The 24,727-nt window shown below is 35.5% G+C and overlaps 1 protein-coding gene across 1 annotated transcript; it reads left to right on the top strand.

The window, feature by feature from the left end:
- Positions 1–6,184: 6,184 nt before the first annotated feature.
- Positions 6,185–8,676, top strand: LOC115961838 (probable LRR receptor-like serine/threonine-protein kinase At4g29180). Its single transcript, XM_031080752.1, has 4 exons — positions 6,185–6,560; positions 6,732–6,921; positions 7,242–7,518; positions 8,662–8,676. The coding sequence occupies exons 1-4, from the start codon at positions 6,185–6,187 to the stop codon at positions 8,674–8,676; spliced, it is 858 nt and encodes a 285-aa protein (XP_030936612.1).
- Positions 8,677–24,727: the final 16,051 nt, after the last annotated feature.

The following is a 24,727-nucleotide window of genomic DNA, read 5'->3' on the forward strand; positions in this document are numbered from 1 at the left end:
GCCAGAAGTTGAAGTGTCATGCTAACTGGAGCACTATAGGACAAAATAGGACAACTGGCCATTCTGTTATCTCGTGACTGGATCTCGCGACTCAGTCAAGTCGCAAGGCCAAGCCGCGAGCCAGCCCTGTTTTGAAAAACCTAACATTTTACATTCCATTCTCACCCTAGTATAAATACCCCTTATACACACGAAAGAAAGAGAGCTTCCAGAGAGAATTTTGAGAAAGAAACCCTAGAGTAAAATAAGATTGATTCATCCACAATCTTTACACAAGAGACTCTTCAAATTCCTCAACTCTCTTCCTCTCTATTATTAAATCCTTGAGAGGCATTTTACCAAAACCTTTTTCTCACCATATCCATTACTGTGAGATGGCTGTTTGGTGTTCTGGGAATCAGTTATGAAGGAACCAATTTACATTGGTTGATACTATGGTCAAGTAGCGGAATCCGGGAAGCTAGAAAAGAAATAGGTTTGGTGCAACCTCGTTGGAGCAAGAAGCTTGGAGGGCTTAGGTACACTGGCTAGATTAGGCTTGGAGGGTCTATTGCTGTTCATGTATCACAACTATATTTTCTAGTAGATTGTTTACCGCTTGGAGGGCGGCGGAGAGGTTTTAAGCCGAGGGCTTCGGTTTCCTCTTCGATAATACATCGTGTGTTGTCAGGGACGAACGCAGGATTTTAAGCCGGGGGGGGGGGCCGGAGATAAGCAAAAAAAAAATTTTCAAATACCCATCTATATAGTAGTAATAAACTATCAACCAAGACAAATACCCAAAAATCACGTTGATTAACATGATATTCCCATATTTGGTTGCGTGTTCCGGGATCATAATCCAAAGAATCAAGATCGACTCTTTGAAATTGTGTTTGAGAAATTGAAACATCAACATTTTCCGGAATTGGGAAATGCACATTTTCTAGAATTGGAGCATCCACTTTTCTAGAATTGGAGCATCCACATTTTTTTGGAATTGGAATAGCAACATTAGTTGTTGACAATCCCACGTTGACTTCGGAAGAATTTGAACATTTTCTTTTGAAAAAATCAAGCATTATAGTTGATTTTTTATGATCTACAAATAAAATAAGAATCACCGTTATTTTCTTAAATTTGTATGACAATTTTCTATAATATATGGTTGGCTTTTTTCTTTTTGTGTTTGGTCTGCCTTTATTTATGTCTTTTATTTATGTCTTTGTGTTTAGTTTGCTTTTTTTATGTCTTTGGATTGTCTCATCTTTTTGACACTGACCCACTAACCTAATGAATCCCACTACCGAGACTATAAATTTATTCCCTGCACTACTAACAACAACTTTTCTTAACTTTACCCTTTATTTTTTCTGTCACTTGCCCGTTGCCCAACTCCACTGTCCCTATTATGCCCAACTACCAGTCAACCAAGAAAAAACTAATCTTTACAACTCTACTCTCTGTCTCTGTCTCTCTCTCTCTCTCTCTATCTCTCTTACCCATATAAACAAAAGAAAGAGTCACAAACACAAGTGACAGAGTCACAAAGCCAAAAAGCCAAAAAAAAAAAAAAAAAAAAAAAAAAAAAAAAACACCATAGGCAGCAGTTCAAATTCTCAGTCAATTCACAAGGCACAACACAAGTCCACAACGGACCACAAGGCACAACACAAGCACAGTTTCTACTTTCTATGAATCTCAGATTCTCATATCACAAAGTCACAAACATTTTATTAGGTTTTGAAGGAAAAGATAAGAGTAAACTACAAATGCCTGTGAACTGTGAAGGCTAGAGCAACGAAGCTAGGCTGGGCAGATCGAGCAACCAGCGGCGGCGGCGGCAAGTGGGTCTCACGTGGGCGGCGGCCAGTGGGTCTCGCACTCTCGTCGGCGTGGGTACTAGGTAGCAACTAGCAAGATCAAGATGGGCTCGCAAGTGTCACGGCGTCACGAACTCACGGCGACACGGCATGGGCGTGGGCGGCGGCGTCGTCGGCGTGGGTGAGTGGGTCTCTCTCACTCTCTGTCTCGCCTCTCTTTTGCTTTCTCCGTTCGGTGTTGAATTACTAACTAGTGAGAGCTGAATTTTGTTTTTGTTTTTGTTTTTGTTTTTTTTAATAGATTTACCTGGGTCATGGGCTGCTGGACTGGCCGAATGATGGGCTGAGGGGTTCATGATTTTTGGGAGGGGGGCCAAGCTCTCTTTTTTGAGAGCTGAGTTTTGTTTTTGTTTTTTTTTTTTTAATAGATTTACCTGGGTCATGGGCATCTGGACTGGCCGGTTGATGGGCTGGGGGGGTCCATGATTTTTGGGAGGGGGGCCGAACTAAAAAACTAAGGGGGGCCCAAGCCCTTTTTTTTTGTTTTCTGAAAATTTTACCTGCTCAAAAATTTTTTTTTTTTGGCCCAGGGGGGGCCCGGGCCCCCTTTGGGCTCAACGTGGGTCCGTCCCTGTGTGTTGTCCTTGTGTTTGCATCTCTCTTCCCTTTATCTTTGCCTTTATTTTCTGCTGTAGATGTGATTTTAATTGGCATAGATTGTTTACCAATTCTGTATTAAGCTTTTGTTCATGTTTCGCACATTAATTGTTTGATATAAAGCTTGAATTGGTAATTTGTAAATTGGAGGTCTAAACGTTCAAGAGTGTTTTTACACTATTTGAACTTTCAATCTTGAACCATCCACGTTTCGGGGGACTCCAAGTTTCTCTTAACTGCCCCCTAGGTCTGTGATTGGTGTTGTTTGGGTCATTGCTTTGACAAAACTCTTCCACAAAGTTGGCTGCTTCCCTTGCTACTGATTTGGCCAGTTTGCACCTGCCTTCGTGCTTAAACAGGTTTCTATTCTTCCATATTCCCCAAGCCGTGGTTGCAAATAACTCCCAATCAGTATCCAAGGCATACTCCCTCATCAACCACAAAATATCAATGAAGTCTCTCTGCACTGAAACTCTATGAGGGATCTTGATACCCGATTCCTTCCATACTTTAGCAGCCTCCCTGCAGTTCCATAGAGTGTGACTTGATGTTTCTTTCTCCTCACAGTAAACACAACCATCCATTGTCCCCACTTTCCTTCTGACTTCCAAATATTGAACATTCTTGAGTTATCTGAGTTGTTTCCTCTGTCCCGGTTCTGCTGGCCTTCCTTGAGGACTTGAAGGGCTACACCATAAGCACTTCTGACCGTGAATCTCCCATTATTAGTCCAAGCCCAGATTAGGGAATCATCGGGTAGGCATGGACTGATTGGGATACCCAAGACCACATTAGCTTCATGGGGGAGGAAAGTGCTTTTCATTTTATCAATATTCCACATACCTTTTTCACCATCCAGCAAATTAGCAACCACCGCCAAATCAACACCTTGTCTTCTCGGGCTACACACTTTGAAGGAGATAGGAGTTGGGAGCCACCTATCCTCCCAAATCTTGACATTCTTCCTATTTCCTATGATCCATCTCATGCCCTTCTCAAGGACATCCCTTGCAGCCAATATACTCCGCCATGCATAAGAAGGATTCCTTCCCAATTTGGCCACCATTTAACTGGAATTCTTAAAGTACCTAGCCTTGTATACTTTATGGATTAGGGAAGAGGTGTTCTAGAGCAGTCGCCAGCCTTGTTTCACAAGAAGTGCCAAATTGAATGCTTTTAAGTCCTTAAAGCCCATTCCCCCGTCCATTTTCCTTGTACACATTCTTCCCCATGATACCCAAGCCATTTTCCCCTCACTTCCTTGCTGTCCCCACCAAAAACTACTCACCATGGTGTTTAGTTCTCAACACAGGGAATCTGGGAGCTTAAAATAGCTCATAGTGTATGTGGGGATGGCTTGGGCCACCGCTTTAATGAGAATTTCTCAGCCCGCATTTGACAAAAGTTTGCCCTTCCATCTGGCAATCCTCCTTCCCACTTGGTCCTTCAATTTATTGAATGCTTTCTTCTTTCCTCTTTCCTTTACCTATCATCAGGGGCAAACCCAAGTATTTTTCATGTTGCTGTATGATCTGAGCTCCAAATAAGTATTTCACCCCAATTACAATGCTCATACTATGCATTGTCCCAGTCTTTATTAAACAATCAATTCTGCTGTTTTTAGATTCCCTATCTTCCTGTACATAATTTTTTTTTGTTCTCTTTTATGTTGTTTGTACATATTCTTTCTGGCTACTTCATTTTTCTAATGATATCATCTTCTCTTAATACAAGTTTTCTTCCCTATCAAATAATAATAATAATAATAATATGTTCAAATCCTTGAGATTATGAGAAATTTTTGTTCATTATTTATGGTTGCAGATACAAGTTCACATACCTTGAGTTGGGAGATGAGACTCTACATTGCAATTGATGCGCACAAGGTCAGCATCTAATTCTTTCTAGGAAATGTAATATATGAAGTACAATCGACCCCAAAATTTTTGGAACTAAGGCTTGGTTGTTGTAATCCTTGGATTACATTATGTCCAACTTTTGAATAGCATTTCATTAAGTGCACCGGACCCAGTTGTCTCATATATTATTTACCAATGCTTCTTGAGAAGCCCCCAATCCAACTCCCTCTAGAATCTCTAATAAGCCCATCGGAACTGGCTTTGCCTGGGTTTCCTTGAGCCAAACCATTCGTATTTAGCTTAAAGAAGCGTAGAGGAGGTAGTTTCCAACAAATGAGGGTGTTGGTATGTCTTGTTCTCTTCATTTGATAAGGGATTTAATCTTTTTGAGGATTAAAGGTGGTTCTAAAGCTTGACTTTCCATGGTGGTCTTATTTCGAGCTATTCAAATGGACCAAGTGGTTATGGGAAGATGACATTCCAAGGTATGTCTGGATGGGGTGGCAAGAGCTTTTGTGTGAGGAGGAAGACATACACTTAGTCCACTCCTCATTGGGATGATTGTGGAAGCCGCAGGGTTTGGGGTCGATGGGTAAGGCCGTAAAGGTTAGGTCTAACCAAATGGGGACAATCCTTAGGATATGTAATGATGTTTATGGGGTGGTATGACATAGTGGCTGTTAGGACATATGTGATTCACTTGTTAGGAACATATGTCACTATTTTATGTAATTGACTAATCCTTTGACAAAACACATTTTACTTGTATTTTGGCAGATTTAGGGTGTGTTTAATACTTCAAGAAACGGTGTTTCAAGATCAAGTGTTGAAGCCATGCAAGTCTGTCCAAGATTTAAGTCTAAAAAGTGCTTGTCATTAAAGCTCGACAGCTAGCTTGATAGCTAGCTATCTATCGAGCTTGAATAGTTGTTCCAGCCCCGTGGCTCAACAGCTGTTCAACAACAGCTCAACAGATAGGTATTTGTCGAAGTTTATGAAAAACAAAATTTTAGTTCTGTTTGGACTTTAATCCGTGATTATGTGTTTGGACTTTCTTTTCTCGCAATCCTAGACATATAAAAGGATTATTTTAAGGGCCATCAAAGTGGACACAAGTTGCACAAGTGTTGGACAAAGTTTGTTCAAGCAATTTATGACTCGAGACACAGTTTTGTCCTAGTTCATCATTCTTGTGAAGAAGTTGTTGTGTTTGTGCACTGTAGGATTTTGTGACCAAACATCTTCTTGATCTTCATCATTGGGATGAACTGAAGAACTTTGCAGTCAACAATCTTCTCTAGTTGGTGATTGAAGTTGCGTACCGGGATCCACGCAATTGGTTAGTTAAGTACTGGGAGCGGTGCATCAAAAGGAGAAATTGTCACTACAGAACAAGTCCAATTGGGTATTGAGGTAAGGGTTCAACTGTAGGTTGGTATAAAGTACTAGGATTTCTTTACTTGTAACCGCTTGTTGTGATAATAGTGGAATTTCAGGAGTGGTGACCTTAAAATCACCTGGTGGGGTTTTTGCCATGTTGGTTTTCCCTATTCGTAAACAAATCACCGTGTTAATTTTTTTTTTCTGCTGCACTTGGTGATTTGTTTGTGCTACCACGCATTTGCATGTTAATTTGATTAATTAATAAACTTGGCTAATTAATCAATTAATTCATCACAAGGGGTCAATACGTTTTTGGCCTATCAGTGGCCATGCATCATCTGAGAGGATTTCTCTACTTTTCAGGAGGTCTTTTTTGTGGGGAGAAAATCATGACAAGAAGCCAAAGGAAGATATTGATTTTGTGAATGGTGGGGATTTTCCAAAACCATTTCCAGTTAGGATTCGTGGTCGATGATGAGGAAAATGCCCACTAGGGGATGGGTGCTAAAAGAGACATTCCATTTGTGTGGAGTGGAAGGGTTTGGGGGTTGCTTTTATGGTTTCAAGAAGGCGATTTGGGGGAATGAAGGGGATGTTGTCAAGAAGCCAATTTCCATTGGGATTCCTTGTGTCCCAAACTTTAAGGGAGTGCTCAGTTCTATTATGAGGGCCTTTACCAGTCCAATTATCATACCAAAAGCTAATAGAGGCCCCAGTTTTAATAAGCCAACCAGCTCCTTTGTTGCAAATGTCACTAGTTTTGCAAAGACTAGACCAAGTCCAAGAAATCCTTTTAGAGTTGCTCTGATCATGAAGATATTTTTTCTAAACTTCAATGCATATGTAAACATTTTCTGCAGTATGTTTTAGTTTTGTCTCAATTTTGCTTTGAAGTCATACTTATACCTATATAATTTCTTAAAATTGTATTATTGCTTATAGATCTAGTGCCTCATACATATAACATTGTGTTAATCGGACCATAATTTGATTTTTTGTCATCTGTGTCTAACTTGTATTGATACTGCAGGACTAGAGTACTTGCATCATGGATGCAAGCCACCTATAATACACAGAGATGTAAAGTCAGCCAACATCCTTTTAAGTGAGAGCTTGGATGCTAAGATAGCAGATTTCGGTCTCTCCAAGGTTTTTCCAAGTGATAACCAAAGTCATGTAGTAACTACAGTCATGGGCACTACTGGATATCTTGACCCTGAGTATGTTTTCATCATTTAATTCGTTTAGTTTTTTGCATCATTAAAAGGGGGTTGCACTTGGTTCAAATGATTGCAAAAAATATTAATAATAACAATAGATTGGTAATTAGAAATGATGAGCAATTCATTTCATTAGTACGCAACAAGTACTTTTTTCTTTTTAAATTTTATAACTACACTCACCTAAGGCTAGGGATTAGTCTGGTGTTATAAAGCCACACTGGTTTTTGTTTTTGTTTTTTGTTTTTTTTTTTTTTGGAGAAAAAAAAAACATCTTTTTAACATTTGATGTGACGTAATTATTATTTTTTGTTTGTTAGGTACTACAATACTCAAAAGTTGAACGAGAAAAGCAACGTCTTCAGTTTTGGGATTGTTTTGTTAGAGCTAATCACCAGCCAACCTGCAATTGTAAAAAATGATGAACCAATCCCCTTGGTGCATTGGGTGAGTCCTAAATTCGAAATGGGGGATATAGAAAGTATTGTTGATAAAAGGTTGCAGGGAGAGTTTGATGTGAACTCTATCCAAAAAGCTTTAGAATTAGCAATGACATGCACTACACCCACCTCTAGTCAAAGAGCTACAATGAGTCTTGTATTATTAGACATAAAAGAATGTTTAGCAATGGAATTGTGTAAGGTTGAATTTAATCAACCATTTTATTGGCTTTATTCCGTGTCAAATTTGCTTGTATTTCAGCATTTAGTAACCCTGTATTTAGGTGGGCTTGTTGTAAGGGTAGTGAGTGAGATAGAGTGTTGATTGCTCAAGAGTGTGCAAGAAAACAGAGACTCGCAGCTTGTTCTCGCGGGTGGCTCGCGGTTTCAAGCCGCCATACACAACACATGTGCCAAGCGTGCCAGAAGGTGAACAGTCATGCTAGCTGGAGCACTACAGGACAAAACAGGACAACTAGCCATACGGTTATCTCACGACTCAATCAAGTCATGAGGTCAAGCTGCGAGCCACCCCTGTTTTGTGAATCCTGACGTTTCACATTCCTCTCTCACTCCAGTATAAATACCCCTTATACCCACAAATGAAAGAGAGGTTCTAGAGAGAATTTTGAGAAAGAAACCCTAAAGAAAAATAAGATTGATTCACCAACAATCTATATATTAGAGTCTCTTCAAATTCCTCAACTCTCTTCCTCTCCATTGTCAAATCCATGAGAGGCATTTTACCAAACCTTGTTCTCACCATATTCATCACTGTGAGAGGGTTGTTTGGATTTCTGGGAAGCAGTTAGGAAGGAACCAATCTTCATTGGTTGATGTTATGGTCTAGTAGCGGAATCCGGAAGCTAGAAAAGAAAAAGGTTCGGCGCAACCTCGTTGGAGCAAGAAGCTTGGAGGGCTTAGGTGCACTGGGTAGATTAGGCTTGGAGGGTCTATTGCTGTCCATGTATCCCAACTACATTTTCTAGTGGATTGTTTACCGCTTGGAGGGCGGCGGAGAGGTTTTACGCCGAGGGCTTCGGTTTCCTCTTCGATAACACATCGCGTGTTGTCTTTGTGTTTGCATCTTCCTTCCCTTTTATCTTTGCCTTTTATTATCTGCTGTGGGTTGTGATTTTAATTTGGCTTAAATAGTTTATCCAATTCTATATTATAGCTTATGTTCATTTTCCGTACACTAGTTATTTGACATAAAGCTTGAATTGGTTAATTTGTAAATTGGGGTCTAAACGTTCAAGGGTGTTTATACACATATTTGAACTTTCAGTTTGTCTTGTAGTCAGGAGAAAAGTAAGGGTTTAAGGGAGGAGATCAGTAGTAAAAAATACTATTCATCTGAAATGACCGGTCCATTTGTAAGGTAGATTTAGATTGTCTAGTTAAGGTAATAAAGCCAAATTGAGGACTTTCAAGTGTGTGACTTGTTTTTGCTTATTCATTTTTGTCAAATAGTTCATTGTAATTGCTAGTTTGGGTATATTCATCATCCTCTTTGATATTGCAACCCTCCTGCTCGATATCAAGATCCTCCTCCTCCTCCATAAAACATGGATTTGGATGGCAGTTTTGAGGTTGATTTCCAACGGCTAAGGTAGTGAGCTGCTTTGAAAGCGCATCAAACCACTCCTCTATTCGTTGAAAGAACGCCTCTAATTGTGCATCGCGTACAACCTCATCGCGTTCATACACGCCATCTATGGCAATAGGTTTTCCCCCACGTACTTCTCTTTGTGCCATAGTAGGAACCTAGCCTGGCTCTGATACCAATTGATGCAGCGTAGGCGTGTAGAAGCAGAATCTGTAACACACAATTACTATAACTCTTCCACGAAACCTAAGTTTCACAAGAACACTAGGCTAGTAGGCAAAATAATAGAGAAAACATCTCTAACAAACTTTTATTCAAAAACACACATAACATAAATAACCTCTCTATAAAGAGTATTTAAAGGAATATAATTTCTCCTACTCTTTTTAGGAAAAAAAAATAATAAACCTACTTCTACTTGAGAAAGAAAAAACAATTTAACTAGAAAAAGAATAACAATTAAAATCCTAATTCAACTAGAAAAAAGAAAACAACATAAAATATTAAAATATTTTATTCTCCCTTAACCGATCTGCATCACATTGGCTATCCCAACTCACAGAGGGCCAAATAGGGTGTTCAATGCGACAAGCCCTCAAGGGAGATATATCACTCAAAGTGACCTTCCAGGAAACTCCATAATAGGGGCGTGCATTACGAACATCCTGGAAGAATGGGAACCAGGAAATATCTAAGAGAAAACTGTTGCCACCACATTGAATGCTCTGCAGCTAACTTTTTGGTCGCATTTATGTGGAGAAGACCCTTGAATGGTACTGCATTGGCTATCCCAACTCACAGAGGGCCAAAAAGGATGTCCAATGCGACAAGCCCTCAAGTAGTGGTCTGGATGATCAACAAATGGAGGGCCAAGATTATTGAAAGGGAGATATATAATGTAAGGGGCCCTTGACAAAGCGACGATGGAAAATTTGTAGGAGAAAGCACTGTAACAACTTGAACCATATTTGTAAATATTTACAATCAAAATATACTAGAACATTCCTCCTTGGATTACGCCGAAGACCAATTTACTTTGAGAAATCTAGTCCATTTCTGTGTGATTCATTTTTTAAAATTCCATTCTAACTATTGTCCTATTCATTAGAACCTAGTTTTCCAACCCATTCTCTACAAATTCATTGTATTGGGCTTATTGGGCTTGGATCCAATCATATCTTGGGCCTAAGATCCAAACGCATCCCTACAAATCATATAATCAAAAAGAATATAAAAATAGTTTAATTTAATGGTACCAAAGAAATAAATAAACTATAGCAAATCACTATTAGTTTAAAAATAAAAATAAAATAAAAAACAAAAAAATAGGAGCCAGACAACTTGCAAGTTGGAAACCACTTTATGACATTTAGATTTAAAAATGAAAAGGGCTAACTGCAACTTACCCACATGTGATTTGACCGAAATTTAAATTGCTAACTATTGATTTGAAATTTGGCATGTTACCCACTTGTAGTTAGCTCAGTTTGGGCTCTATAACCCACTTCTATTAAAAATAAGATTAAATATATAATTTTGCTCCCATTTTATATCTCTCTCCTCACAAAACATAAAAAATATTTATTAAAAAAAAATAATTGCTACGTCTACAACATTTTTACAACAAATTATAGGTGATTAGTTGTTACTGGTTTAAATTTGAACCTACCACTAAGATTACTTTTTTGCCCCAACAATAACAACCAGTAACAACCTATTATTTAAGATTTGTTGTAAAAATATTGTGAAAATGTTATAGACATAGCATTTCTCTAAAAAAAAAAAAAAAAAAAGGGAAAAACAAAATAAAAAATTGAGGGTTTTAAAAAATTAAAAAACAAACATTAGCCCCATTTGAGCAAAGGAGAAAATGAATACATGGGCTTGAAGGAATTGCTCGAGTTCTTCATGCTGTTATTTGATTTGGGTTGCGTAGTCATCTGTTATTACAGATACAAAGTTGTGTTGATGCGTGGCAAACATGTTGATATTGTTGCTGTTGTTGTTGTTGCTGTAATTGCTGTTGTTGGTCTCCAAACGATACGCGGAGGCTTGTGGAGACGACATTGGGGTGATGGGTATTCTTGTGTTGCTGAGAAAGGTCTATAAGCTGAGGAGGTTGAGGTTGCAAAAAAGAATGTTGGATTGATTGGAGCTGATGATGATACCCCAATAGTTGCCACAACTTCTCTTTCTCTCTTCTTTGGATTATTGCAATTAGTACCCACTATAATTTGTCAAATACCAAAATTTAAAGTTAACCCATTTCAATGGCATAAATAAAAGTAGCGGGAAGTGGGTAGCCACCAATTTTATTTTATTTTTTAAAACCAAAAAAGAAAAAAAAAAAAAAAGTGTATACTTCCATTGTTCAGTAACATATGGGATTGACCAAGAAATCCTCCTGGTTGAGGTTGTAATGATTAATCATGTCCTTCTTGTCCGTTTCTACAAATAGGCAATCTACGAAAGAATGGGTTAGGAAAATATTAAAAGTGGGACTAATGTTTGCTATTAATTTTTACAAAATCCTCACTTTTTTATCTTATTTTCTCTTGCTTTTTTATGTATTGGAAGGAGAGAGACATAAAACGGGAGCAAAATTACATATTTAGCCCAATTTTTAATAAAAGTGAGTTACGAAACCCTAACTGAGCTAACCTCAAGTGAATAAAGTGTCAAATTTCAAATCACTAGTAGGCAACTTAAATTTCACCCAAACCATAGATGGGTAAGTTGCAATTAGCCCAAAAGAAAAGTAAGAAGCATGAGCTCATAACATGAGAAACAATTTACAGTCAATTTATAAGTTTTTAGATGGCAGAGTTGAGGCATGGACCATTTCACTATCTTGAGATGTTACCTGCCATCTATGGGATTTCCGATGTAGTAGACTAACAACACTCTGCATGCTACCCCAAGGATACAATAACCCAGTCGCCTTTCCTAATTATCCTTACAGGCCTACATAACTTGTAGGATCTAAAGCTCTCAATATAGTACTTTCTTACCTAGAAAAATATTGTCTTAGGGACACATATAAAAAGAGAATAAATTCAATAAGAATGGGGTGTAAACCCTTTGGTTTACACCAACTAATAAGGACATGCCACATCAGCCTTTTACTTAAGACTCATTGTAAAATCAAAACATCATAATACACCTAATAACATCTATAAAAAAAAACTTATTTCACGTTTTCAGACTAGATGTGAAAAGGAGTCCCTAAAATAAAATCTCATCTCCCTCCTCAGCTCCTTTGTCTCCTTCCCCCCCCCCCCCCCACACACACACACACACAAACTTCGCTGGACCTCCTTTGCCTAGTGGTCGTAACTTCAAAGTTTGGTGAAGGGACCCACCCAACGATTGGCAACATTCGTGGACACTGTGGTTGGGCTTCTTGCAGCAAAAGTGGAAAAGCAATGGACTGCTTGAGGACCACTTGGACACAATCAAAACACTCACTCTTGATAAATGGGTTCTCTTGCTTTTCTTAACCCTTTAGGACCTTCATGGTGTGCCCATTTATCATAAATTAGCAAATGAATTTGGTTTTCCTATAAACTGGTTTGACATCCCCTATACACCAAATACAAAAACCAATTGACAACTTTTTTCAAAAATCGTAACTTTTTCATCAGAATCACTTTGAGGAAGGCATTGATGGAAATAAAGACATCCAAAGAAGACAAAGAATCAAGTCTTCTCTTGAAATTGCTCAGCACCTCCTTGGATGAAACCAAATGTTGAGATTTGGTTTGTTTAAAAAAAGGGGTTTTGATGTTTGTATTAACAGAAGTGATGGGTTTAATGGTCGCGGCCACCACATGAAGATGGCTCCAGAATCATCTCCACCGGCATTTTTGTATAATTGGAGGCAGTGGTATTTGCAGGCATGTTTTAATTTTATTGGAGTTGATTTTCTAAAAAAAATATATAGAGAAAGAATTTTGTGTGCTAGACTTTATTCATTAGTTTGTAAAATTTTATGAAAATCTGACGTGGCATGGTGGAATTGGAAGGTGTAAACTAAAGGGTTTACATCCCATCCTTACCAGATTCGGAGTCATATAAAAATTTAGATCATTACTTATATGTAATATATATATGGAGCTCTCAAATAAAGTTGACTAACAAAGTAAGGAAGCTAAAAAAGCCGGATATAACAAAAGATATATATATATATATATATATATATATATATATATATATTTTATGACCCTTCATTTTACCACACATATATATATATGAAGTGGGAAAATTCAACAGAAGCATTGTGGTCAAAATTTATTTAATCACATTAACAATATTTTGCCAATAGTTAGAACAAAATTGAATTCTAATCAAAGCTTGGCAATCAACGATTGGTTCAATATATCATCAGCTACCAATGTCCAAAACTTGCCAACAAATATAAATGTCTGTGGGGTGTGGGTGGCAAGGGCCAAGTCTTCAAGAGGGAGTATATACACTTAGGGTACGTTTGATATATTGAATGAGGATTACATTAGGAATAGTAATCTTTATTACTGGGAATAGAAGATGTAAGGACTAGATTTTGACCCTTAGCCCACCAAAAATGGATATTGGCCCAACGAGCCTAAAACAATATATTTGTTAAAGAGTGGATCTTAGAGGTAAGTCTTAGTAAATCATGTATGGGCCACAAGAGATTGGATTCAAGTCAGAAAGATAAGAAAACACAATTTGAAGGAAATAACACTCCTCGGTCAAGTCTGAGAATGAAGTGTTCTTATATTCATTCAAGTTTCTTTAAGTACAAGATGTTCTCTCTGTTTTTTTTTTTTTTTTCTTAGTGATTACATACCCCATTTCTCATGGGAGTCTTTTCTTTATATAGTCCTATTCCTTTTCAATCCTAGCCTTCCATCTGTTGATTGTATAAGTGATCTTCTGGATGCTTGTTCCATCAGAGCCCTCCTAGAACCTTTGTGTGTAGTTGTAAAGCTCAATATCACTGTTCAGACATCATTTCCACATAAATGCGGTCAGTTGGTTAGATGCAGAACATTTAATGTGGTGATAGCAACCTTCTTCTCAAATATTTCCTGGTTCATCGTGGACTCTTTTATCTGAAGCTTATCCTTAGAAGCATGGTACCCTCTTGCACGGTATTCTCTAGGCAACCGGGCTCTAATCCCCCACAACGTTTCTCGAGGAAGTTTGGATCCTCAAGAGACAACCTTTGTTCGTCATTACTTGTCCTTGTCCTCGTCCCTTTGCTCTACAAGCTTATCTTACTATTTAACCCTTCTCAGGCTACCCTACATCCTCGGGCTTGGCCCACAGCCCAACACTCTTACTCGGCTTATTTATCCCCACAGAAGACATTGTAATGGAATAACTATTATTATCCATAAGTTTGGTTATTACATATAGAAAGCTTGTAAAAGATGATGTATAAGAAAAATTTATACTTTTGGAAATATATTAATTTTAAAATCTATTATATGCACTAAGGAATAATTATTACATCCATTTTAAAGAGGAATATCTATTTTTCAATTTAAAGAATAGTTATTCTTATGTAATAACTAATCTATGTAATAATAATGCAACTAAATTACTGAATTGTTATTACACATGAATAGTTATTCCATTACATGAGCTATTACACTATACCAAACATAACCTTACATTAGACTAGAATAAAATTTTTACATTGTATAAAAAAAAAAAAAAAAAAAAAAAAAACCTTGCCAATAGAAAAAAGAAAAACAAAAGGCCATTACCTAAAAACCATTAACTCACTCGTTAAAAACAAGGCTGCAAATAGATATTATGATTTTGTATTTGAATTCCAATTTTAGCAAAGAAACCGATTTTTTCCATCAAAGATAAAATGCATATTTCATCAATTCACTTAAATAAGCATTCAAAAAATAAATTTTAATATTTCTGTCAAAATAATCCAACACTTTACAGACAAACAACATGACTCCTTTCCATAAGGACGTATCACCATTGTTGTTGCTTGCACTGTTTATACTGACTACTACTTTCTCCATGAATGCTGCAGAAGCTGCAAAAATTGATATCTATAATGAGGTGAGTAAGACCTTGACTATTACAGCCTGTTGCAGGTAGTCTTGGTGCCCATGAAATTGCTTATAGAGTAGGCGTAAATGAGATCATTTATGAGAACTTAGTCTCCTGCACTTTTCAATGGGTAGGGGCATCCCACTCTTTCGATATCTACAATCCTAAGAGAGACAGAATCAAATGCAGGGATTGTATTTGGTTGGTTAGACCTGGTGGTCCATGTTTGCAAGATATATAAATATAATCCATAATGAACAGTATTGTTATCCTGGGGGAAGAATTGAAACTTATGATTTTCCATATGGTGAGTAATAATAAAGAACACTCATAATAGTGTTCTCCTTCTTGATTTTTAAGAAAGAAATATATATTTGGGATATTATGAATGTATGCACTTGTCAAACAACAATGTCAACTAGATCTTTATAATTTATAAATATGTGTGAGTTTGCACGAATCATATAAATCATGAAACTTTTATCTTAGGGCTAACAAAAACTTTTAACTCTTAATCATGCCTCGTGAAATAGTCGTTACTAAATTGAATCTCTCTTTTCTCAACAACAACAAAAAAAAAAAAAAAAAAAAAAAAAAAAAATGAATCTCTCTTTCTACCTCCCAAATATCAAAACTCACTGTTCAAAAAAGTTTTTTTTTTTTTTTTTTTTTTTAAATGTCGACTTTAGACTCTGGTAATGTATTTAACTCATCTTATCTAACAGGTTTGAATACCCCTTCCCCACTTGGTGTAATTATTATGACTAAAAAAAATAAAAGCTCTTCTTCGTTGTTGGTGTAGATAAAATATTTGATCAGAACAATTGTAAATTTCCCACTTGGTGTAATTATTATGACTAAAAAAAATAAAAGCTCTTCTTCGTTGTTGGTGTAGATAAAATATTTGATCAGAACAATTGTAAATTTTGGATGGAAATATTAAGAGGTCTTAGTTGGCAATTCAATTAATAATTTAATAATGGTAGATAAAACTATTTGATTAGAACAATTGGATATGTTATAATAACAAAACGAACAACAAACAAAAAAAGAATAATTGAATATAGAGATAAGTTCAAGTTACACTAGGTGTAACTTGACAAAAATTACACCATTTTTAAACCGTAGATTTCTAATTGATCTAATAGTTTAAAAAAAAAAAAAAAAACATTAAATGTTAATTGATTTACAACTTATTCACTTAATTAATAGCCGTTTTGTTTCTCTCTCCTTATTTATTATGTAAAAAATTTTACATACATTTCTTTTTTTGGCTAAATGACTTTAAAAATATATTTGCAATACTCTTTTTTTTTCCTTCTTTTAAGCCAGTAATACTCTTATAGTCTTATCAATTGTGAATATCTTGTCTCCTTAAAAATAAATAAATGGTTGAGTGTTGTTTAATGAGGTTTTAGGACCTGTTTGTTACCATATTTCCAAAAAATTGTGAATATTTTTACATACTTTTTTACACACACATATTTCCAAAAAATACAAACAACATTAACAAACGGGCCTAAAGTTTCTCAAAAAATAAATAACACAGACACTTTTTTGGATAAATTACATAGTTAGTCCATATCCTTTGCATCATATTTCAATTTGGTCTCTAACCTTTTAATTGTGTCAATTTAGTCACTCACCCTTTGAGTGTCGTGTCAATGTAGTACTCGTTGTTATCCTTCAAATGAAAAAAGCTGATATATCAAAAAAAACTATATAAATTTATTTTTCATATCACATCATCTACCAACTATATCGCCACATCAATTCAAGAAAAAAAATTAAAATATGTACATGTGAGATACGTTTGATGAAACTAATAGGTTCTAAAATCCCTAAGAATGTTATCAAAAAAAAAAAAAAAAAAAAAAAAAAACACCCTAGGTACTCCATCTCTTCTCCCTCGTTAGTCAGTATTCCACCTCATTTTCCTCATCTCCATCCCTAAAATCCCTGAGGTTGCAGACAGGAGAGTTACTTTGCTTACTTGTTATTCGGAGTCAAAGAACCTAGCATTTATGGAGCTATTGACATTGTGACCGGAAACTTGATCTTGTTTGCTCCTTAATTTCCCACAGATTATGCTGTTTGGTTGGTTAAAATAAAGCTATTATCCTATTTTAAGGAAAGGTACGTAGATGGTTAGCATGGTGTACTACATCTACACAGACGATATCACAGGGGTTTTCCATGACTAATTCCAAGATTTTTTTACAACTAAAAAGTAAAAAGTAAAAAAAATTTAATTTGGGTTTCAGACCCATAAACTCAACTACTAAATTTTTTATTTTTTATTTTTTTATTTTTATTTTTATGGATAGCCACTGAAAATATAAATCTAAAATTTCAATGTAACAAATGAAATGACGACAACCAAAGAAGAGAGAGAAAGGAAAGTCTTCCAATCTTCCACCAACAAAATCAGATATATGACCCATCGCCAACAATTTTGAAGATTCAACACTGCCATCTCCATGAGGAAGAATTGAAAAGGTGACGTTTTCTTGTGACCTCATGTTTTTTGAGAATTTGGACAACAATTCATGGTTAAGAGGGTGTGTTTGTTATTTTGCCGTTTGAACTACGCAATGCCATCATTCTTGTCTTTACCATTAAAACACCTTAAATTTCTTAATTTTTTGAGTTTTTCTTTTTCTTTTTCTTTTTTTTTTTTAAATAATCTAAAGTGGCAGTACATGTGGCATCCAGTAGTCATAAATTAATATTAATATTTAAATATCATCGTTTAACACATCAACTTTTTCCATCCGAGGATAACAACGGCAGAGACTAAATTGACACGACGCTAAAAAGACTAGAGACTAAATTGACACAATTGAAGGATTAGAGATCAAATTGAAATATGATGTAAAGAATGGGAACCGATTTTATAATTTATCCTACTTTTTTTTTGAATGACTTTACAAATATATTTGCAATTCTTTTTATTTTTATTTTGTGCCCGAGTCTATGATACTTTTATCATTTTCTTTTTTTCTTTAAGCCGGTAATCTGCCCTATTAATTGTGAATATTTGCTTTGCCTTCTTATAACTTTTTTTTTTAAAGGCTGGGTGCTATTTAATGAGGTTTTATATAATAGTTCTCTAAAAAAAATGTTTTAAATAATAATTAAATAAATGGAGTAACACTTGTCAAATTATACCAGGTGTAACTTGAACCCATCTCTTGAATATAATTGAACATTTAATTCAAAAAATTAAAAAAACTCATGACATGGCTGTCAAAATCTTTATTGGGTTTGACTGGTGTTTTTTTTTACAATCACGAGTTTTCTCATGTATTGCAAGGCAAAAACACTTTGTATGCAACTATGAATAATAGCACAAGGTGAAAATTCTAGTTGATATTAAACTCTATGACGAAGGATGAATTTCATTCAAGTTTAAGGGGCTAAACAAGATATTGATAAGAGCATTCTTATCAGATGTGTCAAATGTGCCAAATGCCAAATATTTGGCACATTTGACACACCAAACACAAAAACAAGCCCTCATCAGCCGTGCCAAATCTCAAAAAATTTGACACATATCTACAGTACCGTCTCAAATATGAGATGGTACAGACAACAATGCCAAACACTGTTTGGCTTATTTAATTCATTTTTTCTCTCTCCTCCATCATTCATCTCTCTCTGTCTGCAACCCGTCTCTCTCTCTCTCTCTCTCTCTCTCTCTGTCTGGCATTCTCATCGCCGTCTCGCCACGCCGCCTTGCCATGTCGATCTCACCACGCCGAGAGACAGAGACCGCCTAGTCTCGCCACTAATCACTAACCCCCTTTGCGACGAAGAGGAACTCCAGTGTGAAGGACACAATGGCCAGAAGTGAAAACTTCCATCAGCGACGGCGACGGAGACTATTGTCCTGATTTGATTGTCGCTCTTGAAAGGTAACAAACACTGAAGGAGGAGAGAAAAAAAAATGGGTTTGTGCCAATTCAATTTATGATTTTAGTGTAAATTGTAATTAATTTTATAATTGGTTTGGTGGATTTGGGATGTGGTTTTTTTTTTAATTTGGTGGATGTGGGTTTGTGCCGGTGGTGGATGTGGGTTTGTGCTAGTGGTGGGTTTGGGTTTGTGCTAATCTCTCTGGTTGTGTTTTTTTTTTTTTTTTTTTTTTTTTTTTTTTTTTTGAGGCGGCGTTGGCGGATATGGGTTTGTGCCGGTGGTGGATGTGGGTTTGTGCTGATCTCTCTGATTGTGTTTTTTATTTTTATTTTTTTTTTTGAGGCAGCATTGGTGGATGTGGGTTTGTGCCAGTGGTGGCCGTCGGTGTGGTGGCCATCGTGGTTTGTGCCGGTGGTGGCCGTTGGTGATGATAATGATGATAGTGATAGAGATAGGGAGGAGGTAATATATTATTTTAATGTGTAGTAAATATTATTTTAATGTATAGAATTGAAGTATAAAACATCTAATAAATGATATGTTGTAAAATGATGTGCTAAAATGACAAAGTGGGTTTTTGATGTGTCAAAATGGCATTTTTTTTTTTAGAGAGCTGATGAGAATGCTCTAAGGAACACCTCTGAATGTTTCTATACATATCAGTTACATGCAAAGATTCCTTGACTTCTTCCTAACAAACACTAATACATGTCGCACTCACACGCTTTAATTCATGAAAAATGCTAAAGTTATAAACTATTTTAAAACATTTTTTTTCAAATTGCTAATGTGTTGAGTGGTTATTAATAGGTGAAAATGTGATATTAGTGGTGGACAGAGATGAGAACTGTAAGAATTAATCACATCAATAGTTTCTAAAAATATTGTAAAATAGTTTCTAGACATAACATTATCTAAATTTTAAACAAATATTATACTTTTTTCCTTGATAAGCATTAAAATCATTGTTATGTTTTCTTACAGTAAACACCCCCAAAATTTGGGCTAACACCAACCAACCTCGAAACCTGGGCTAATGCCAACCAAACTTTGGGTGTCAACTACATTTTATCTTTTTTTTAAAATATTGTAAAATAATTTCTAGACATAACATTATCTAAATTTTAAACAAATATTATACTTTTTTCCTTGATAAGCATTAAAATCATTGTCATGTTTTCTTACAGTAAATACCCCCAAAATTTGGGCTAACACCAACCAATTACCTCGAAACCTGGGCTAATGCCAACCAAACTTTGGGTGTCAACTGCATTTTATCTTTTTTCTAAAAGCAAAATAGAACTACAAATCTACAACCACACTATAAATAAAGAGCATGTTAACAACTTTGCTTTGCACCCGCCGCCAGTTATACATTTACAGACAAACAAAATGACTCCTTTCAATAAAAATGTATCACCATTGTTGTTGCTTGCACTGTTTATAATTGTTACTACTTTCTCCATGAATGTGGAAGCTTCAACGATGTTAATCTATAATAACGTGACTCAGCCTGGCCAGAATCTTACAGCCACTTGTGGAACCATAAAGGGTGATGCTCCTCCCTATGAAATTACCCTTAATGAAAAATACACCGTCATTTCTGATGAGCTAGATGTTGTCTGCCATTTCAAATGGCCAGGGGGATTCCTCGACTCCCTATTGATTTTTCGTAAGGGGACTTACCAATGCGATACTTGCGTTTGGATATTTAAATCTTATGGTGCATGTTATCAAAGAACTGATGGTACTGAAGCGTGTTCTAAATACAACAGTTAAATGTATGTTTTTCCATGGTGTGTTGTAATAATTAAGAGATTCATTTACAATAGTGTTCTCTTCTGGGTTTTAGAAGAAAAAATAATAATATTTGTGGTGTAATGAATGCATGGTTTTATCAAATAATACAGTCTGGCTACACATGCCATTGGCATCCCAGATATTTTGGTGTGGATGGAGGATGTTCCATCACAGTTTCAAGCCGATTTACAAGGCTTACGTTAATAAAGTTCAAACTTCTCTTTCTCAAAACCAAAAAAGTTAATGCCTGTCTATGAATTAGGTAAATTTTTTCTTTTGTTGCTATTTTACTATTTTTTTTTTTTTGAGAAAGTATTTTACTAATTTATTGATTGACATAAAAAAGGAAAAAAAAAATTAAACCCTATTATCAGCATTTAAAATTTAATGTTGGAGCTCAAGACTTGGAAATTGCATTAGAAAGGAGGAAAGAGATAAGGAAAGTAGGAAACGAATGAAAACATATCCCATGAATGTAGGAAATTAATTTCCAATTACAATGCTCCTGCCATTTTTAGGGAAAATTACATTTTACCACCCTAAATTATACCCCTGATTACACTTTGTACCCTAAACTATGACATTGTTACACTTTGTATCTCGACATCAAGTTCAACGTTAACTTGGATGAAAAAATATAGCAGTACTTGAAAAGACCTAATTGCCCCTCTTCTCAATCTTTTAAAAACAAAAGATAAATTACACTTTACCACCATAAACTATACTCCTGATTACTCTTTGCACCCGAAACTTTGAATTTCCATCAAAGTTAATAGTAAACTTAACGTCGGGGCACAAAGTGTAACAAGGGGTAATAGTTTAGGGTGTAAAACATGCATTCAAAAAGTTTAGGGTGCAAAATGTAATATGCGATATAGTTTAGGGTGATAAAGTATAATTTCCCCTATTTTTACTATTCTTTGACTAATTACAATGCTTTATGTGTTGAAACACATCTTATACCCTTAAATATATTAATGTTTTTCCATTTAAACAAAGTTATCTCTATAGATTAAGATGATTTAGAAAGTTAGTATGGCCTCAAAACATGTCTCAAATACCCCTAATCTAATTAGATAATCTTTATTCTTAAAAAATAGAAAATGAGGTTAAAATTGTAATTCAAAAAAATTAAAAAAAAATATTAGAGAAGCCTTTTTTCCTAAAAATTAGTACACTCTCTATTTAAATATATCTCACGCACATTTGATTTTTTTTTTCCCTAAAAATTAGCACATACACTAAACCCAGTAGTTTACTTCATTTCAAATCTTAAATTTAGTTTCTTAAAAATTCCTTCCTGTATAACCTAACTAACAATAGATAAATTCAAATTGAAAAATTACAATAAATTCAAAAAAAATAAAAAGAGCCTTATCGCTCGTACAAAGCGTGTGTGATGAGGCTAGTTTTATTCTAATTGCTTGAAGAATGATAAACTTAATAATTAATACCTCAAATTTTACTTGCAAGACCTAGTACTTGGTTCTACAACTGTCATTTAAATTTTAAATTTTAAATTCTAGATGCATGAATTTCTTGGACAAACTAAAATTTCGTCCCATATTGGGTTCCGTGGCTTCCACTAGGACTAGCTTGCTAGTAGCCTAATAAATAAATAAATGGCTGAGTGTTGTTTAAGGAGGTTTTAAATAATAAATTTCTCAAAAAATAAATAACACAGGTACCTTTTCTTTGTTGAATGACTTTATAAATGTATTTACAATTCTCTTTTTTTTTTTCTTTTTCTTTTTTCTGGCCTGAGTCTATAATACTCTTATCATTTTCTTTTTCTTCTTTAAACCGGTAATACGCTCTACTAATTTTGAATATTTTCTTTGCCTTCTTATAAATTAAAAAAAAAATGGCTGGGTGTTGTTTAATGAGGTTTTAAATAATTATTTTCTAAAAAAGGTTTTGGATAATAAATTAAGAGATAGTGTAACTCTCGTTTAGTTACATCAAATGTAACTCGAACACATCTCTTGAATATAACTAATAAGTTACTCGTGCGATGCACGGATAATGTTGTAATATTTTATGTAAAATGGTTTTGGAGAATGTTGCATTTGCATTATAGCATAACTGTTATAGAACTTTATTAGCAATGAGTTCATCAAAGAAACAACAATTCACTACAACAAAATGTTTTTTTAGTTACAAATTTTAGTGAGGAAACAATTTTCATTGATGAAAACTTACATTAAGTGACAAAATTCATAATTCGTCGCCAAAAATGAAAAAAAAAAAAAAAAAAATCTTTAGCAACAAAATTGGAATTTCATTGCTATTTGTTGATCTGAAACAAGGCGCCAAAAGGAAAAAGTTGGGCACAAATCTAATTAGTCTACAGCAATGAAATATTTCGTCGCTAAAACTTTAAGTTTTTGGCAAGGAAATAATTTCATCGCTGTAGGTTTTGCTGGGAGATTATTAGCGATGAAAAAAATTTCATCTCAAAAAGTCCCCAATAGCAACGAAACACAGTCACCGCTAAAAAATCGGCTTAAAATAAAATGGACAAAACTTAGCTACAAAATTGGGCTACAACTTTACTTAATATCTTTTTATTGGAGGCAAATTTTGTAAAAATCCACCGTTGAATTACATTTTTCTTTTTATATCATCCATACTTGCAAAATTTCTATAAAATTAAAGATCAATAACTATGTCATCAATAAATTGTTTAAATTGCAAGTTTTTGTAGTTTAAAATCATACATAAAATGTAAGCTAATAGATCATGGAGTAAATAATATCCAATTGACACAAAATTTGATATGTGTATTAAGAACATAAAAATCATACAATTCAACGGTTAGATTTTCAAACTATGTAGTAATGTGAATGATATTGAGTAAGCTTGTAGCCTTACGCTACAACCAATTTTGTAGCTAAATTTTGTCCATATAAAATATCCTTAAGACATTTTTGTGACGGAACTCTAATTCATCGCTGAATGTGGTCTATAGCAACGAAAATAATTCTATCGTTAAAAGTGTTAATATAAGAAAAATAAATAAATAAATAAATAAATAAAACCCTAATTTCCTCATTTTTCAAAAACCACCACCTCACATCTCTCTCTTTCACTCGCTGTTTAATATCGCCGTTCACCCAAGCTATCAAGCCTCACCTCTGTCAAGCTTCAGTCTGCCAAGCCTCACCATTGTCGAGCTTCACTCCACTGATCCTCACCTCCATTGAGCCTCACTCCGTCGTTCCACACCTCCGCTGATCCTAACCTCCATCAAGCCGCACCCCTCCACCGTTCCCTTGCATGTCCACCAATCCAAACACAACCACAAGCTAGACCTCTCCATCTTATCACTGCCTCTCTCTGATCTATGTTGCCGCCAAGCTACACCTTTCTATCTCATCATCGTCGTCAAGCCACTCTTTCCTTCACCTCGGATCTCGCTTTCGTTCACTGGCATCGATCATCACCCTCGCCTCACTGTAGACACTGCATTTTGCACCCCTTACGACTTGAACCCCCATTCCCCAATAATGCTCAAACTCTAAGGCCCAAGGCCCGTTTAGAGCCCAATCAGATATCAAATTGACTTAAGAAATGTTAAAATGGAAAATATAACCCTTTAAATGAGCAAAAACCTATTTTTGAAAATAAAAGACCAAAGTGGCCCTCAGCCCACGTACGTGGGTAGCAGCCTACGTACGTGGGCCAAAGCATGCATATATAGGCACATTCTTGCGTACGCAGCTAAGGTTTCAGAAGTATGGAAAAGGCAAGTTTTCTACAATAATGGCTAAGGTTTGGAATGAATCCCACGTCGTCTGGGAATTGTTCCAAACCCCATTTTTTCCACTATATAAAGCCTTACATGGTATATTTTCAAAACACACAGAAATCCCACTAGAAAAACATAAAATTCACTAGAAAATAGTGAATCAAAAGGGAGTTTTTCACAAAAAACTCTCAAGTCAATTTTATTTGATTGGGACTTTTTCTAGCC

The sequence above is a fragment of the Quercus lobata genome, chromosome 9, assembly GCF_001633185.2.
Source record: "Quercus lobata isolate SW786 chromosome 9, ValleyOak3.0 Primary Assembly, whole genome shotgun sequence".
Classification (NCBI taxonomy): Eukaryota; Viridiplantae; Streptophyta; class Magnoliopsida; order Fagales; family Fagaceae; genus Quercus; species Quercus lobata.